Below are 18075 nucleotides of genomic sequence, written 5' to 3'. Positions count from 1 at the left end.
GGATCCTCGTGCCACGTCCTCTCTTCACACACAGCATCTTTGTTTTGGTGATGCAGTGGCTGAAGTTTTTATATCTTAAAATGGTATTTGATTTATCCCAAAATATTATTCTTATTCATAAATTATTCTATTATAACTGTGCATGCTTCAAATGCTTGAAATTATTTGGTTCATATAAAATGTCCGCCCACCTAATTGACATATAGACTCATAAATACATAAATAAATAACTGAATAAATGTAGAAATACAGAAATAATTAAAATAAAGCACCTTAAGCTGCAATACCAGCGAGTGCCACTAGAGGTCGGCTCCAAAAAGCCTCCGGCTCCATAGACTCCCATTCAACTTCTCTCATCAAATCCAAAGTGAATAAAATGTGTCCATCAGTTATCTCGGTGTTGTTAGCTAAAGTCACTCCTTCTTCTTAGTTTTCTGGAGGTCCATCTGAAAATAATCCCTCATTCATTAGAAAAGAAGATTCAAGAAGACCTGTTTTTGGGGGCGTGTCTGTTTGATTGACAGGCCTGTGGTGCAGTCAGGTTACAGCTATCGGTGGGCGGGACGTCGTATTGTCAGGTTTCCGATCAGATCGGTCAGATCCACCGCTGGCTCCTCCCCCAGCTCGTCCAAATATGGTCACTTCCTGCTCCAAACCGCTCCGAACTACCAAGATGGTGACGGACAGAATCTGAACTGGAGGATTCATAACGTTCACAAACCAACGATGACATCACTGATGGTTGATGACATCACTGATGGTTGCTGCTTGGTAAGGATGCAAAATGTGTGAAATCAAACACTATAAGTAATATCTCAGGCTCTGCTGCACTGATTCATTTGCATTGATATTTTTTTGTAATTAAAGAACTGTATTGTGTCTGACAATATTACAAACTCTTTTACCTCCTAAGCAAAGGCTCTACGGTGCTCAGTGGCATGATGCTACCTCTCTGGGTTTCTGTTTCAGGAAAACATTGTGCATCTTTGGGGAACTGTATCTCCTTCAAAAGTCCTCTTCAGGGGCTCAATAAGTGGAGTTCAAGTCAAAAAGGATGGGATCAGTTCATACGTGTTGTAAAGACGTGTCAGGCATGTTGTTGTGAATCATCTGGAGCTTGACATTGAGTTTTATGGTAATGTAATTGTATTGTTATGGTGTCTATTCATAGATACAAATACACACTGAATCAGCGTACACTAAAAAAAACACATTTATCAGCCAATCAGAGGAGGCTGCAGTGAATCCAGAGAGATCTGCTGCACGGAGACAACAGTCACGACTATTTCTATCAGTTTGTCCCTGAGCAGCGAGGAAGAGGAGAACAAAAGTTAGGAGCTTGTTTGGAGGCTCAACTCCTCTCTCCTCCCCTCCCGAATATCTGCACTGGATTTACGTGTTATCTGCTCTCTGTGTTTCTTCCATGGGTGAATAGCTGATTTGTTGCAGCCAAGCGTATCTATTAGTGAGCGGCTGGTGGCTCTGCCTTCTTCCTCTGAGTCACAGATTAGCATTTAGCTGCACTGCAACTGTGACATCAATACAGCAAGAACTACAGCAGATCTGCAACACTGTTAACTGGAAAATAGTTCTCCTTTCCTCTCCCCTCCCCGGGAGACCCGGTATCATGGCAAAGCGTGGAATAGCCACGCTTGGGGCTGTCTAGGCGTGGAAGTTGCACGTTTTGTAAGCATGAAACTTACACACAGGTAAATGTCATGTGACCAAGTGCAAAGGAGGGGGGGGGGCATTAGTCACAGACTGCCATGCGGGACGGTGAGGTTCAAATTCAGGAGGTGACAATGTCTTTCTTAAGTGTTTTTTTTGCAAAAAGTTTCCTTTTCCTGTAAACCACATGGCTCTAAGCATGCAGTAGTTTTCATTTCCATCTGTTACAGGAAAGCGTGTAACTTTCACGCCTAACCAGCCCAAAGCGTGACTTTCTCATGTTCTTCTGTAGTAGACAGGCGGATCTATTTCACGCTTTGCCATGATACCTGGTTGGACTGGTGGGCTGCAGCACTCCAGGAAACATGCATGCTGATGTGCGCTTAACATCTGAAGTTATGCATTAATATAGATACAATACATTATAGAGCAATTTCTGAATAGTTATTCTTCAGTGTATTTTGTTGTATTTGCATGAATTTGCAGTTCATTTCCTGCTCCGATGCTCATAGCAGAGACGTGAAGAAGTGGGATGTGTCACTCGGTATCACGGTACCAAATATAGAAATGTAATCTGCTGTTGGGTAGTGGGCTTCAAGCCAGAGAAAGAGGGGGTGGGATAATTCCCGAGGCAGGTCTCGGTGTGCTATCGAATACAGATCTCTGTGTGATGCATATAATTACATTGCATTACATCATCCTTCTGACATCTGCTATCTCCTCCTCTCGTGTGTCAACACTGATCTCTTCTGGGTTTTGTGAATCTTTTTGTGTTCATATAGCAGCGTTGAAGGGAAGCGAGGACTATCAGCCTCAAACATGACAACAAAGATGCTGAAAACTCACACAAAACAGTTTTTCATTCACTCTGTGTTAAAAGAACATTTCTACAGTTATAGAAATGCAAATATTTGCTAAAATATGGGAATATATGCTAAAAATGAAACTACAGTTACCTTATCTTAGCATACAGCAATGAAAACAAGCTACACTGTGTTAAGCTGTTTGGTTAAGGTAAGATAATTTTTTAAATATTATTATTATTATTTTTCCATTTGGACAAAATCAGCCTGGGTGCCTGCTCTATCAATCTCCACATTTAACAATTAGCAAAAGGAAAAAAAAATAATTTCCCCAAATTTTGAACTATTCCTTTAAATGCTTTTTTTATTTTTTTTTTATTTTTTTATTCTTTGGGCTATTCATTTTGCTGTCCAATCATACAAAAGCTTTTTGTGAGGAAGAAAATAAACCATCTTCAGTAAATCCAGTCCCTTTGCTTAACTTTCATTTCATTTACAGTTTAATTATATCAATTAATGCCAATAATCTCTGAGGCCATTTTGATTGACGTGTACTGAACTGTTTAAACATTGAGAAACACTATATGACCAGTGAGTATTTTTGTGCAAATTTGGTCACAGTAAATTTTGTCTATTTGTATTTTTTTCCCCATAATTATCAACACTTGAATCTCACTGATAAAATATTTCACATGAAGATAAAACTTTAGGAGCCACAGTTTCATATGTTTCTTATCAGATTCTACTCTGTGATTCGTATGAACACAAACACACCTTACACCTTACAAACAACGTGGCAGCATGAGAAAGCCCTGATCTCCGTCCTGACCCCTCCAACACCTTTGGGATCAACTGGAACCCAGACTGTGATCCTGACCGAGTCCCCAACGTCGGTGCTGGGCTTTAATGCTCTTATCCTCCCTCCTGCCGGGCTTTAAAGAATGGAGGCAGTTTCAGCTGCAGATATACAGTGAAGTTATGGTTTTGGACTAAATTGTTCAACAAGACTGCTCTTGGCTGGTTTTTCTTTAAAATATTTTTTCAAGGAAAATCTGAATCAATCCGAAAAATCCTTTTTCTGTTGTGATTGAGTGGCCGACTCACAGATGACTGACAGTATGTGGTCTCCTCCCACCTCCTGCAGGTATTTGGATCAAACCCAGCCGGATGTCCAGGATGAAGGAGAAGAGGGCGGACTTCGTGGCGGGATGTCTGGGCGGACGGATCATCGTAGCAGGTGGTCTAGGTCAGAACCTCAACTCTTCTTCTCCTCGTTTTCTGTCAGTTAAAAACAGTTCTGTGGTTTGACCCCAGACGGAGACACAGGTCACGCTACTGAATGACCTCCAGTGGTGTAATGTAGCCTGTAGTTAGCTGGTGGCGCTGATGCTCCGCCCACAAAAGGAGGAAGGAGAAGAAGAGGCATTAAAAGGAAGCGTACTCTACGTCTTTTTACTTCAAATGTCGCGCTACAGATAAAAACATGAATGACCAAGAGGGTCAAAGTTCAAGGTACATTTTTATGATGAAGTAGTATGTTGAAGTTGTATACATACTACATGCAACAGTACATACTAAGGTTTGCAGCAGTATGTAGTAAAAGTAAAAATAAATAATATGCGATCAGGAACGTCGGGTGTGCTGTCTTCGCATATGTTCTTAGTCTTGTCTGGTATTATGTTATTAATATACAGAAGTATTTGGCAATCACAACTTTTTTTTTTAAACTGTAATCCGGTAATAAACCCTTCATATACTATTGTATTGTATACAACAAACACAAAATGAACAAAAAAGAAAGCATTTAACAAGTAATTAACTTCAAGAAGCACAAAAGTAAAGAGGAAATGATCGAATCAGGAAGTTAACAGAACTGGAGGGACATTAGGCTCCACCTCTGAATCTCTCCCGGGGGGGAAGTCGTGCAGAAGAAGGAACAAAACAGCGTCGCACACGTAACGTGACAGATAACAGCAAATCAAACATGTACGATCCCACACAAGCAAATTAATTCTCCATTAACTTTCCATTTCCTCCTCAACTGAACTGCATTTGTTAAAGGAAACGTTGCGTGAAGGTAAATTGAGGACGCTACAAATGAATCAGTCAGCTTTCTTTTCCTCAATGACATGCTTGTTGAACAGATATTGACTTTTCTCTTCTGTAAACTGAAAACTGCATCAGCAAAATTACATACCCACACTGTACACACGGTATGTACACATACTGTCTATTTACACACACACACACACACACACACACACACACACACACACACACACACACACACACACACACACACACACACACACACACACACACACACACACACACACACACACTAAATGATGTTATTGAAGTAAAACTATTGACTTTCAAAAGCCAATAATTTGTACGTACACACGGACCAGAATTATTGGGAATTATTTTACTATTACAGCTCAATCACAGGTAATACATGTGGCATAAACCATCATCAAATTATTTTGGAGATATTGTACCAAAATAGGAAACCATTTCTGAGAATGTAAACAGTTTTTATCAGCTTTAATTAGGTTTAATTTCCATCAGCTCTTGAGATCTGTTGTGGAACAAGAATTAAAAGGTTACAACCCTTCAGGATTCTCAACCACAGTATTAAAATAAATAATACACACTGATTTGTATCACCGGTGTTTTAAAGATGTTTAAAAATTCAGCAGATTTTAATAGTTTTCATTGACGAAAACTTCTGTCCTCAGTTTTGTCCTTAGAGACAGTTCAGCAGGTGACAGACAGAGAAAATAAAATGACTGAATGATGTGGACGTATGTGTCCATTAGTGTTTTTGTTGACATGGGAATGACAGCGTCTCATCCACGGTGATATTTTAAGCTTGTGAGTCAGAGCTGCTTTAAGGAACATTTCCCACCCTCTGCCCGTTAACGTGGGGAATCCATCCTTAATGACTATTTATAATACAGTTATCCTCTACACCACGAGAGAAGTTGAATGGGAGTCTATGGAGCCGGAGGCTTTTTAGAGCCGACCTCTAGTGGCACATGGTGGTATTGCAGCTGACGACACTTCTGCATTGGCCTCATTATGACTTGGCGGTGCTGCAGCTGGTCTGTGACCGTCCACAGGTCGCCCTCTGACTGTAGAGCTACAACCAGCCAGCTGATCAGTGACTAAGTGGCTCTGAACCGACGGCTCTGATGGCGTGGAGAAGCTCCAGGTCTGCAGGTGTGTGGGCTCTCTCACCTGCTGTGGAGAATTACGATGGCGTTGATGAGCAGCACTGTGACCGCTGACAACGTATCACTTGGTATAAAGAACTGGAGGTCAGTGATGAGCGCTGTGATTTACCTACTGAAATACATAAGTGCTTTAAAACGACACTATTTCCAGCACAGATCAGACGTTCATGGAGCTCCGCTGCAGGTCTGTTGTGGCTCTCGTTTGACCTCCACTGTTGTTATTGTCTCATCGCTGTGTGAAAGCAGAAGGTCGGAGAAGGTCATTTCCCTCCTGAGGAAACTGCTGTCTGCTTTTGTACGATTGAAGTCTACACGCTAGTTTATAGTACACTAAATGAATAAATATATTAGGCCTGACTCTGAGGTGACTATCATGTCATCATCTCGTAACAATAAGAGACGTCCAGGTCTGGGATATATTAGATGTGAAGTGATCAGTTGGTTCATGTAGTTGATGAGTGGGATGAGGAAGAAATAGGAGACTTTGAAAAGGGCCAAATCACTCCGGGAGTCGGATGACTCGGCCGGACCGTCTCCGTAGCGATGGCTGTAGGGTGGATGGTGACGAGGTGTAGAGCCGTTAAATCCTCAGTGTGCTCTGCTCACTCTGACCGCATGCTCACTGGCACACCGCTCAGCTGGAAGCTGGAAGTTCATCCTTCACTCCAGAAGCCCCGCCTCCACCTCCTGCCCCCACCAATGGGCTCCGTCCTACCGTCAGTCACTGCTACCTGCTGCTCGGAGCAGAAGATGCTTTGACGCCACATACAGTTGGACAATTTTTAAATGTTCGGCAACATTTTTTTTAATAATCATTACTTTTTCTTTTTTTTTACGGTAGCAGCGGTGTTGCGCTATTTGCTGAAGTGCCAGAGTGCGCATATACCCCAGATATAACTACTGATTCTATGGTGGCAATTAATAATACAAATTATATATATTTCTATCGCTAATAAATTCAACAATATAATCCTGATATTTTTAACGTTTGTTGTGGATCGCTCATCTAAAGTGTGATCGTCAGACTTCGGTCAATTCATTTCAATTCAGTTTTATTTATATAGCAACATTCATACGAACCACAGAGCAGAATCTGATAAGAAACATGAAAATGTGGCTCTTAAAACTGAGATTCAAGTGTTGATAATAATGGGGGGGAAAAAGAAAAAAATTGACTGTAACCAAATTTGCACAAAAATACTCACTGTTCATATCGTGTTTCTCGATGTTCACTTTAAAGGGTTCAGTACACATCAATCAAAATGGGCTCAGAGATTATTTGGCATTAATTGATATAATTAACACAACACAGACTATTTCATGGCACTTAACACATTAAAGTCTTTACAGCAAGACTTTACAATATTATACAGAGAAACTCAACAATTCAACAATTCAACAATTCCCACATCAGCTAGGAGGAAAAAACTCCTCTTTAAGGGAAAAAAAACTTCCAACAGAGGGAAGAAAAACTCCCTCTGAGCCTCATTCAGTCGGAGGTTTCTTCCTGTTCAGAGGTGGGCGGAGCATTTGCTTCGACCAACTGGGGTGAGAGGAGAGCAGAGAGAGAAAAGGACAGCATAGAGATCATAGACAAGAACTGTTGGTGGGTCCACGATCACAGAGCAGAGACTTGCAGCTCCGTGAACATCTGCAAAATAAAGAACAGAACACGTCACAGTGTGTTCCTGCAAATGTTTCACAATAAAAGCCTTTTTAAGAAATGAAGCCTTTTAATTTGAAATACTACAGGAAGTGTTGAGTTTGTATTACCACTTATTGCAGTTGGTTAACTGAAGGCTTCAGTTGATGCTGTGAATCAATTATTTACACCTTAAATATAACTATGACAGACGTGATTGCTCCATTTGTTTTTTTGGGGGCTCTTTTGAACGACGTACGCTTTGGATCTTCAAACACTTCAAACATGGAGATGAATTTCTCCCGGATCAAGAAAGCTGTGAACATTTTCCTCACTTCAATTGCCACAAATTATCATGCAAACTTGTTTGGTATCCAGTAACTGAAGCGCTCCAACTGTGATGATCACCTCACTTCCTTTTTAGCCTTAATGAGGTTCATATTTGATTTTGATTAACATTCATGTTCACCTCTCGGAGAACTATCGTAACTTTTGGTCTTCTCTTTTCTCATTTTTTTTGAATTGTCTAGAAACAGAAACCAAAGGGAGAATAGAGTGAAATGTTTTGTGATCAGATCCGTGTTGAACTGCCGTTCACTTACAGTTCACAGCCGCTCCGATGAGATTCACTCAGAGTGAAGTTTCCATCGTCTCTCCGTCCAACATCACAGAGTTCAGAGAATTATTACAAAATGTCTTTGTGTTTCTGGTACAGAACCACAAACATGACACTGATCATACAGAATTATTGTTATCCAATATAATGACTTCTGTATTTACTATATATTATTAAATGTATAGTTTTGATACAGCAAGAATGAAAAAAAAAATCCATGTATGTTGGAAATACTGTTTATTTGTGAGGTGTATATTTAAGCAAAAACGATTATACAAGTTAAACTAAATAAAACATGTAATCTAAATGTGTTCATATTGTGGAGCAATTCACTCTAAAATATACAACTTTTTGTTGGTATGATTTCCTTTTCCATGACAACACGAGGTACGACTAACAACTGGAAAACAATTAGTGGCGTCAATAGACTCTTGTGTAAAGTATGCAGTGTTTAGTACTCCAGGAAGTAGTCCTTGTACTGCTTGTAGTACTTGTAGAAAGTAGCAACCACCTAGCGACAGAGAGGATTTCTAGTCTCCAACTGAATAAATACAGAACATAGAAACATTAAACTGATCAGCTAGTTCAGTCTGGTTGGAACAAAGATATCTGATGAACAAAGATATCTGAGGAACAAAGATATCTGATGAACAAAGATATCTGAAGGACAAAGATATCTGATGAATAAAGATATCTGAGGAACAAAGATATCTGATGAACAAAGATATCTGATGAACAAAGATATCTGATGAACAAAGATGTCTGATGAACAAAGATATCTGGTGAACAAAGATATCTGATGAACAAAGATATCTGGTGAACAAAGATATCTGGTGAACAAAGATATCTGAAGAACAAAGATATCTGATGAACAAAGATATCTGGTGAACAAAGATATCGGGTGAACAAAGATATCTGAAGAACAAAGATATCTGATGAACAAAGATATCTGATGAACAAAGATATCCATGTTCTCATGTGTTTTTAACATTTTAGCTCCGTGTCATGTGTTCAAACCAAACCGGTCCAGCTAGCCTCCTCTAGGACTGTAAGTGCGTGACTATCCGTGGTGTTACGGTACGGGTGCTCGGAGCGACCAAAAAGGACCAAAAGAGACCCGACTTCACCAAATGGGTCATTTAATAGAAGTATAACAAGTAGAAACTACATTATATTACTTATTATATGAAACTCTATTCTAATTCTATGTTCCCATTGAGGAGGTGGAGGGATATTTCTAGTGATGAACAGGATGTGATGTCATGATGATTTGTTACAAATGTTCAGTTGACCAATCAGATCTCTGGGTTGGAACCACTTCTATATTCCCAGCTCTATCTTTTCACTGATACCAGCAGGTCTCTAACAGACTGAAGCTCCACTGCTCCATGTAATGCAACGTATCATCTCAAAAAAGGATCAAATGAGGAAAAAAACATTCCGAGTCGAGAATCTTTCAGTTTAATGTGACTGTGATCGAATCAAACTACAGTTTACTTCTAACTGTACCACTGTACGCAGTGTGTGTGTGTGTGTGTGTGTGTGTGTGTGTGTGTGTGTGTGTGTGTGTGTGTGTGTGTGTGTGTGTGTGTGTGTGTGTGTGTGTGTGTGTGTGTGTGTGTGTGTGTAACAGGAAGGAAAGTAGAATAGGTTCTGAAGAACAGGAGAATGGGAGAGATGATGAACAATGAAACAGGTTGAGAGGTGGAGGTGACAGATACAGAAGAAAGGAAGTTTGACGAGAGGTGTCGCAGTGAAAGAAGTGGTGAAGAGGAGAGTTAGTGGAGGAGACAGAAGGGAGGTGGAGGTGAATGAAGAGGAGGAGGAGGAGGAGTAATGAGCACAGTTTAAGTGTTTGGAAGAGTTAGATAAGAATTGGAAATAGATTAGACGAAAGAGAAGAACGAGGCAGGAAAGAAAAAAATGAGCTTCAAGAAGAAGAAGGTGAAGGAGATAAGAGTGGAGAAGAATGGAGGTGAGGATGAAGATGAGGATGAGGTGAGGATGAGGTGAGGATGAGGTGAGGATGAGGTGAGGATGAGGTGAGGATGAAGATGAGGATGAGGTGAGGATGAGGTGAGGATGGAGATGAGGATGAGGTGAGGATGAAGATGAGGATGGAGATGAGGATGAGGTGAGAATGAAGATGAGGATGAGGTGAGGATGAGGTGAGGATGAAGATGAGGATGGAGGTGAGAATGAAGATGAGGATGAGGTGAGGATGAGGTGAGGATGAAGATGAGGATGGAGATGAGGATGAGGTGAGGATGAAGATGAGGATGGAGATGAGGATGAGGTGAGAATGAAGATGAGGATGAGGTGAGGATGAAGATGAGGATGGAGATGAGGATGAGGTGAGAATGAAGATGAGGATGAGGTGAGGATGAGGTGAGGATGAAGATGAGGATGGAGGTGAGAATGAAGATGAGGATGAGGTGAGGATGAGGTGAGGATGAAGATGAGGATGGAGATGAGGATGAGGTGAGAATGAAGATGAGGATGAGGTGAGGATGAAGATGAGGATGGAGATGAGGATGAGGTGAGAATGAAGATGAGATGAGGAGGATGAGGTGAGGATGAAGATGAGGATGGAGATGAGGATGAGGTGAGAATGAAGATGAGGATGAGGTGAGGATGAAGATGAGGATGGAGATGAGGATGAGGTGAGGATGAAGATGAGGATGGAGATGAGGATGAGGTGAGAATGAAGATGAGGATGAGGTGAGGATGAGGTGAGGATGAAGATGAGGATGGAGGTGAGGATGGAGGTGAGGATGAAGATGAGGATGGAGGTGAGGATGGAGGTGAGGATCAAGATGAGGATGAAGATGAGGATGGAGGTGAGGATGAACATGAGGATGGAGGTGAGGATGAAGATGAGGATGAAGGTGAGGATGAGGTGAGGATGAAGATGAGGATGGAGATGAGGATGAGGTGAGAATGAAGATGAGGATGAGGTGAGGATGAAGATGAGGATGGAGATGAGGATGAGGTGAGAATGAAGATGAGGATGAGGTGAGGATGAGGTGAGGATGAAGATGAGGATGGAGGTGAGAATGAAGATGAGGATGAGGTGAGGATGAGGTGAGGATGAAGATGAGGATGGAGGTGAGGATCAAGATGAGGATGGAGGTGAGGATGGAGGTGAGGATCAAGATGAGGATGAAGATGAGGATGGAGGTGAGGATGAACATGAGGATGGAGGTGAGGATGAAGATGAGGATGAAGGTGAGGATGAAGGTGAGGATGAAGATGAGCATGAAGATGAGGATGGAGGTGAGGATTAAGATGATGGAGGTGAGGATGACTCTGGAGGTGAGGATGAGAATGGAGGTGAGGGTGAGGATGAGGATGGAGGTGAGAATGAGGATGAAGGTGAAGATGAGGATGGAGATGAGGATGGAGATGAGGATGGAGGTGAGGATGAAGGTGAGGATGGAGGTGAGGATGAAGGTGAGGATGGAGGTGAGGATGAGGATGGAGGTGAGGATGAGGATGAAGGTGAGGATGAGGATGGAGGTGAGGATGAGGATGAAGGTGAGGATGAGGATGGAGGTGAGGATGAGGAACTGCTTCATTTACATGATGTCTGTGGGTCGAGAATCAAAGCAGCGATAGGAAGCCTTTGAGCAGCAACAAGTATGTTCCTATCCTCTGTGTGTGTGTGTGTGTGTGTGTGTGTGTGTGTGTGTGTGTGTGTGTGTGTGTGTGTGTGTGTGTGTGTGTGTGTGTGTGTGTGTGTGTGTGTGTGTGTGTGTGTGTGTGTGTGTGTGTGTGTGTGTGTGTGTCATAAAACATAAAACATAATAAAGCAGCCGGTGCCTGAGGAGACCCAGATTGCTTTGAAGGAGCCGGCTCGGCACCATCACTTTGTTCTTCCAACATAATGATGATAATAGTCTTCTTTACACGGACAGATGCACACACACATATATACACACATATACACATATATACACACATATACACACATACACACACACACACACACACACACACACACACACACACACACACACACACACACACACACACACACACACACACACACACACACACACACACACACACACACACACACACAAACAAACACACACACACCAGTCCATATTATTTGGAGGCTTGCTGTGATCCGGGTCTCCATGGAAACGGCCCCAACTTAGTGCCGCCTGATGTATAATGACAGTGAGCATTGCGCCTGAGGTGAAAGGAGGGAAAGGAGAACCGGAGACTGAGGTCACGGAGGACGTTACGAAGGAGAATCCTTCAGATTAAGATTCACGTTCTTGAATATGAACCTTCAGACTTGGTGTTTTGGGGTTCTTGTAGTTTTGTTGCAGACCTCTCGGTGTCAGCCGTCTCCTAAATCCAGTGTCGTACAGGAAATTAATATTCTGCATTTCCATATAAATGAATGTCTGTTTCACTGCTTAGCATTTCCACATTATGAGGAGGAGTAATTCAACCAGAGTTCATCGGCAGCTTTTACTAAACATCCAGACGGGGTTTCAGGAAAAATACCTTTTTATTTCTTTCTTGTTAGAATGTTTCGTTAAACAGACATTTCTGCTTTTTTAAACCAGGTAGTCGGCTCACGTCACATGAGTTAACTCACGTGAGTTAACTCATGTGAGTTAACAGCTCCACCAATCTGTCTAAACTTCTCACATGGTTTTATTTTAATAAATGTTCAAATAGAAAAAGTCCAGAAAGAGAAAAATAGATTTGTAGATCAGAAGTAGATTCGATCCGTTTGTTCCGAATTTGATTGAATTTTTCCTTTTTTGGATCCTCAAAGAAAAAGTCAACTTTTCTATTCTAAATATTTCTATGATGAAACTCTTCCAAACTTCTAATGTGGACTGAACCACTTCCAAGTAATTGATTTTTTTTTTACTTGCCATCAAAAGACCTTTATATTCCTCATCTGTTTCCAGACCATTCAGACTGAATACTTGATGTTGTGAATGCCTTTCCAATATTAACTCTGTTTTGGGGCTGACACACAATATATAAAAGAGGTTCGTATTCACTGAGCCTCACTTATCTCTTGTCCTTAAAAGCCCCGTTACAGCTTCTTTTTTCTGTCTCTGTAACGTACAAGGTGCTTTTATTTTTAATACAGAGGAAAACACTGAACAACATTTGGTTCTGACCTGAAAGATAATTTCAGGATTTTGTAAAAGTCAGATTCTGGTGCTGATCTTTAGATCTGCAGCTCTGATGCAGCAGAAAGAAAAAACTCAGAGATTCAGTCTTGTACACAGAAGTGGTTCTGGAGTATTAATATCTGAGGAGGTCCAAATTCAGCTGCTGTTCTGTTGTCGTCTTCTAATTCTGTGTTGTAGGTATGTTTCATGTATGTTTTTAGCTGCACATTTGAATTGTGTGTTCAGGACTTTTCAGACAATTATCTTTGCACCCTGGTCCTGAGAAACGTGATCTCGCTCCACTGGATGTGTGTTAATGTGGAAATGGTCAGAATGACAAATACATTAACCTTGAAGCTTGTGGTGGTGACTATCCGTGGTGTTACGGTACGGGTGCTCGGAGCGACCAAAAGAGACCCGACTTCACCAAATGGGTCATTTAATAGAACTATAACAAGTAGAAACTACATTATATTGTACGAAACTCTATTCTAATTCTATATTTCCATTGAGGAGGTGGAGTGATATTTGTAGTGATGAGCAGGGTGTGATGTCACGATGATTTGTTCCAGATGTTGACCAATCAGATCTCTTCTATTTGTTGGATAGTCTATATTTGGAACATCACCCTGTCACCCTAAAATGTCACTTCCCATTTCCCAGGGAACGAGCCGTCACCGCTGGGCACGGTGGAGAGCTACAACCCGGTGAAGCGGCGCTGGGAGTACGTGGCGCCGATGCCCACCGCGCGCTGCTCCTCCGCGCTGTCGCAGACCGCCGGCATGCTGTTCGTCATCGGCGGAGTCGCCCAGGGACCCAGTAACGCCGTGGAGGCCCTCTGCTTACAGGAAACAGTGTGACACAAGCACACACACACACACACACACACACACACACACACACACACACACACACACACACACACACACACACACACACGCAGGAATAAATGTAAACCGGCGTTGATATTTTATTCATGTTTGTGCGTCAACACGGACACAAACACATGAATCGGATCACGCGTAGAAACTTTCCGACCTTCATGTCCGACTGATGGATTCCTCTTGTTCACTGGGATTTAAGAAACTCCTTTTGACATCAACAAGCATTTTGAGACAGAGCTGCAGAGACGCAGCCGGACGAATACGAGATTAAGGATAAAGACAGAAAACTGACAGCTTTTTTTACTCTGGGGAAATCAGAGGAAGAAAAAACAGCAAAAAAAACCCGACACAGACACCGAGTCTGAAGAAACAACACGCCTTTGAACTGTTGAGCATTTTTCAGAATAAAAGCAGGGTACTTTTCTGGATATTAAAGGAACATAGGGCCATATCTGAATCTCTCCCTGCTGCTGCGACGGCACGCTCGACTCTTTTCTACGAACTTAAAATAACACGTTGTTGAGTTTGGACGGTGATGTCCCGGGAATGTGAATGTCTGTTTCAGTTCATCTCTTTCCTTTCTTTACTGTTTCCAGCAGTGTGTGTGTGTGTGTGTGTGTGTGTGTGTGTGTGTGTGTGTGTGTGTGTGTGTGTGTGTGTGTGTGTGTGTGTGTGTGTGTGTGTGTGTGTGTGTGTGTGTGTGTGTGTGTGTGTGTGTGTGGACGTTAGTGCTGCTGACCGTTAACACAGTGTTAATGACAGCGGCCCTTAAACACGCGTTCACGGCTGCTGCTCAGTCCATCGGCCTCGGCTGATGTTGACCACAGTCACTGTGTTTCCTTTATTTATTTCTAGTTGCAGAAAAAGTCGACTGTGGTCAAACTTGTCAGCACCGCGCTTTACCACGTGTTCAGCTGTGCGTCGTCCATCCATCACGGAGCTCACGCGGTCCTTCGCCCGGTAGCGCCCGGACGGAGCTCCTCCACCGGCTGCAGCTCCTCCACCGGCTGCACTGAAGCATCCAGACTGATGAATATCTCAACATCAGCTGCCTGACACGGTGCACCGCTTCCTCCTGGAGTAACACCGCAACTCAGCCAGCTGAGGGGGAAGAGCGTCTCCAAGTGACGTTACCAGGGCAACAGTTTACAGCCACTTTGTTACCCTTCAGGTTTAATCAATGAGGGGAAATTATAGAACGAAATGCTGTAGTACCGCTGGAGATCAATACGTTGTGAGACGACTGCTCGTTTGTGTTGACGGAGCAGCAGGAGGATAAAACCCTGATTTCATCTCTTAATCATCTTCAGTTCCTGAGGTCCTCGTGTGTTTGTGAGCAGCGTTCAGGTGCGTCTGCGATGTTTTACACCTGAAACTTGATCAGAGAGCGAACATCAAAGTTTGTGATCAACTTCTGGGGAGCAGAGAAGTCTCAGGGAGACAATCAGGTGAGGAGGAGTGGGAGGAGCTACCGTGGTGGTGTTGTGGGTCCAAACCGGTGTGTTTTCGTTGCGCTGTGAGCGGGGTGTTGTCATGATGGAGAACCCTGTTACCATGGCGACACAGTTCGGGTCATTAGAAGTGACCGTGTGTCCTCAGAAGGTCCAGCAGAGCTCCGCGGTTTCACTCCGACCCTCAAAGAAAACCAGCTGGTTCTCCTGACGCTCTTCTTCCAGAGTTGGACGGAGACGTCCTGAACGTCTCCAAGAACACGTCTCCAGGTGTCTTCGTGGTCTCGGACCTCCTGAAGCATCGTCAGAGTCTCCGTTTAAAAAAAAAAACTGGTCGTGTTCACGGAGAAATCACAGACGCACCAGAACACGGTTCAAACACGTCTTTAACTCAGATGATCAAGAGATGAAGTTTGTACCAGTTACTCATCAGGGTTTAATGTTCCTGCTGCTTCTTGAAGGAGCAGAAGTCTCTGAACTTATTGATCTGCCCTCCTATGATAAGATTATGATGCCATGTTTATGGCTACAGGTAGACTTATTCACCTTGATGTCACAAACAAACCTGTCTTTAAAGAATAAAGGGGAGGGAGCTGCTGTGGACAATGTTTGGACAACTGTGGACTGGAGAGGAGGGGGAGGAGAGGAGAGGAGAGGAGAGGAGAGGAGAGGAGAGGAGAGGAGAGGAGAGGAGAGGAGAGGAGAGGAGAGGAGAGGAGAGGAGAGGAGAGGGGAGGGGAGGGGAGGGGAGAGGAGGAGGAGAGAAGGAGGTCTGTGAAGTGTGCACCCCCGTCACCCCCCCCCACACACACACACACACACACACCGTTTTTTTGTTGTTGTTTTTTTAAATACGCACACGAAGAGCCCGTCAGCAGTTTCTTCATTCAGAGTTCATGTTGTGTAACAGGAGTGGATCAGGGCTTAGCCCTGCGTTCCCAGGAGGTCCTACAGCAAAGAATTATGGGCTGCAGTCTGAGTTAGAGACTTTTATTGGGACAATACAGTGTAAAACTTCCAAAATATAAAATTGATGTCTGATATTTTGTTTCCATCACAGCTAAAGTAGCTTCATTGGGTTCTTCTGTGATTAAAGTGTGCAAGAAAATGAGGAAAGAAAGTGACTTACAGTCGGGAAGGAAGTGGAAACATTAAACAGAGAACAGTCAGCTTTACAAAAAGTAGAGCTGCATTCCTGCACACGAGTTACACGCTGCATCATTTAAACTATTTCAAGGTTTTAACTCCAGAGAACCAGTGCAGGATGAGCATCGTCTCTCACTGACACTCGTCATGTTTCTGTCCTGCAGACCTTGTTAACACAGTCAGACGTGTTCGGCTGAGAGGAGCTGCAGCAGCTCGGACGACAGCCCAGTTGACAGGCAGATATTTCTGCTGCTGCGTTGTGTGCACCTAATTGGGGAAGTAAGGTACAAGCCACAAAGTCATCACACACACACACACACACACACACACACACACACACACACACACACACACACACACACACACACACACACACACACACACACACACACACACACACACACACCACACACACTCAGGCTTGCAGGCATGAGATCCCTCACACATCCTTCTGCCAGTAAACAGCTGTGTTGGTCGGAGACTGTGGACATCATGGATGTACTCGTGGAAATGAATTACAATTAGTCAAACATTCATTTGTGTGTAACCAACCTGAAAAACACCCACAAGTTCAGGATTTAAAGACCTTAATATGAAAAGTAATTGTTGGCTGTATGCACACTTTACATAAGAATATTGGCAGAGCTGTGTGTGTGTGTGTGTGTGTGTGTGTGTGTGTGTGTGTGTGTGTGTGTGTGTGTGTGTGTGTGTGTGTGTGTGTGTGTGTGTGTGTGTGTGTGTGTGTGTGTGTGTGTGTGTGTGTGTGTGTGTGTGTGTGTGTGTGGTTAATACATGTTTTAAGTGGCTGTAAACAAAGCACAAGTTACCGTGGCAGCAGCCTGTTTACAGGAGACACACAGCAACATTACAAAGCACCAAATCCAGAGGAAACTTCCGGTGCTCAGCAGGAAGTGCACAGCGGACCAATCAGATGCTTTTAGTCTGAAATCAGCTGCAGGGTGGTCAGAGCGAAGAGACAATCTGCAGACTCAAACCCCCTGTGGAGCTCAGGGTCAGGCTTTTTATTATCATGAATAATATTGTTTGTTTACAGCAGACAAAAAAAACCTCTCTGTCCTTGGACCCTCAATTCAGAGGAGGACAAACTCGCTGAAGGAAAAATATACGTAGACATATAGATTTACAGTAAAAACAATGAGGATAAATAAATCGGCTTTAAATCTGCATTAATTAATTTTTTGCCTCTTGGCTCAAGAAGCTGAAATCAAGCCGTCGGATAATTTAAAATTCTTTGAAAATGTGAGTAAATTGTTTCCTATTTACGCCTTCAACAGATACACAAGTTGAGATTTGATGGTGAGAAACAAAGTACATTTTTATGTCTTCATCCCTGTTCTGGTCTCCACACACCCGAGAGTCAAAAAGGCTTGGTAGAAGTTCAACCTGCTTTGTGTGCCGTTTCAAAAGTGTGTAATACACCCGTCTGTCCACTAGAGGACACCGTCTCAGTGTGAA

The 18075-nt window shown here is 42.8% G+C and overlaps 1 protein-coding gene across 3 annotated transcripts in view; it reads left to right on the top strand.

Annotated features, from left to right (window-relative positions):
- Nucleotides 1-16131, top strand: part of klhdc8b (kelch domain containing 8B) — a 171459-nt gene extending 155328 nt beyond the window's left edge. For 2 of the 3 annotated variants that reach the window (XM_069708371.1, XM_069708370.1), the window contains 2 exons: nucleotides 3616-3717; nucleotides 13782-16131. In XM_069708371.1, coding sequence (XP_069564472.1) covers nucleotides 3616-3717; nucleotides 13782-13978 — 299 coding nt within the window. In that variant the 3' untranslated portion in view covers nucleotides 13979-16131. The remainder of the gene's footprint in view (nucleotides 1-3615; nucleotides 3718-13781) is intronic. The other variant, XM_069708372.1, reaches the window with a different exon arrangement.
- Nucleotides 16132-18075: the final 1944 nt, after the last annotated feature.

This window comes from Brachyistius frenatus, unplaced genomic scaffold, assembly GCF_029030835.1.
Source record: "Brachyistius frenatus isolate BFR_SWC_R1_liver_20210118 unplaced genomic scaffold, ASM2903083v1 Contig_75, whole genome shotgun sequence".
Lineage (NCBI taxonomy): Eukaryota > Metazoa > Chordata > Actinopteri > Embiotocidae > Brachyistius > Brachyistius frenatus.
This window is presented reverse-complemented; position numbering and strand designations above follow the sequence as displayed.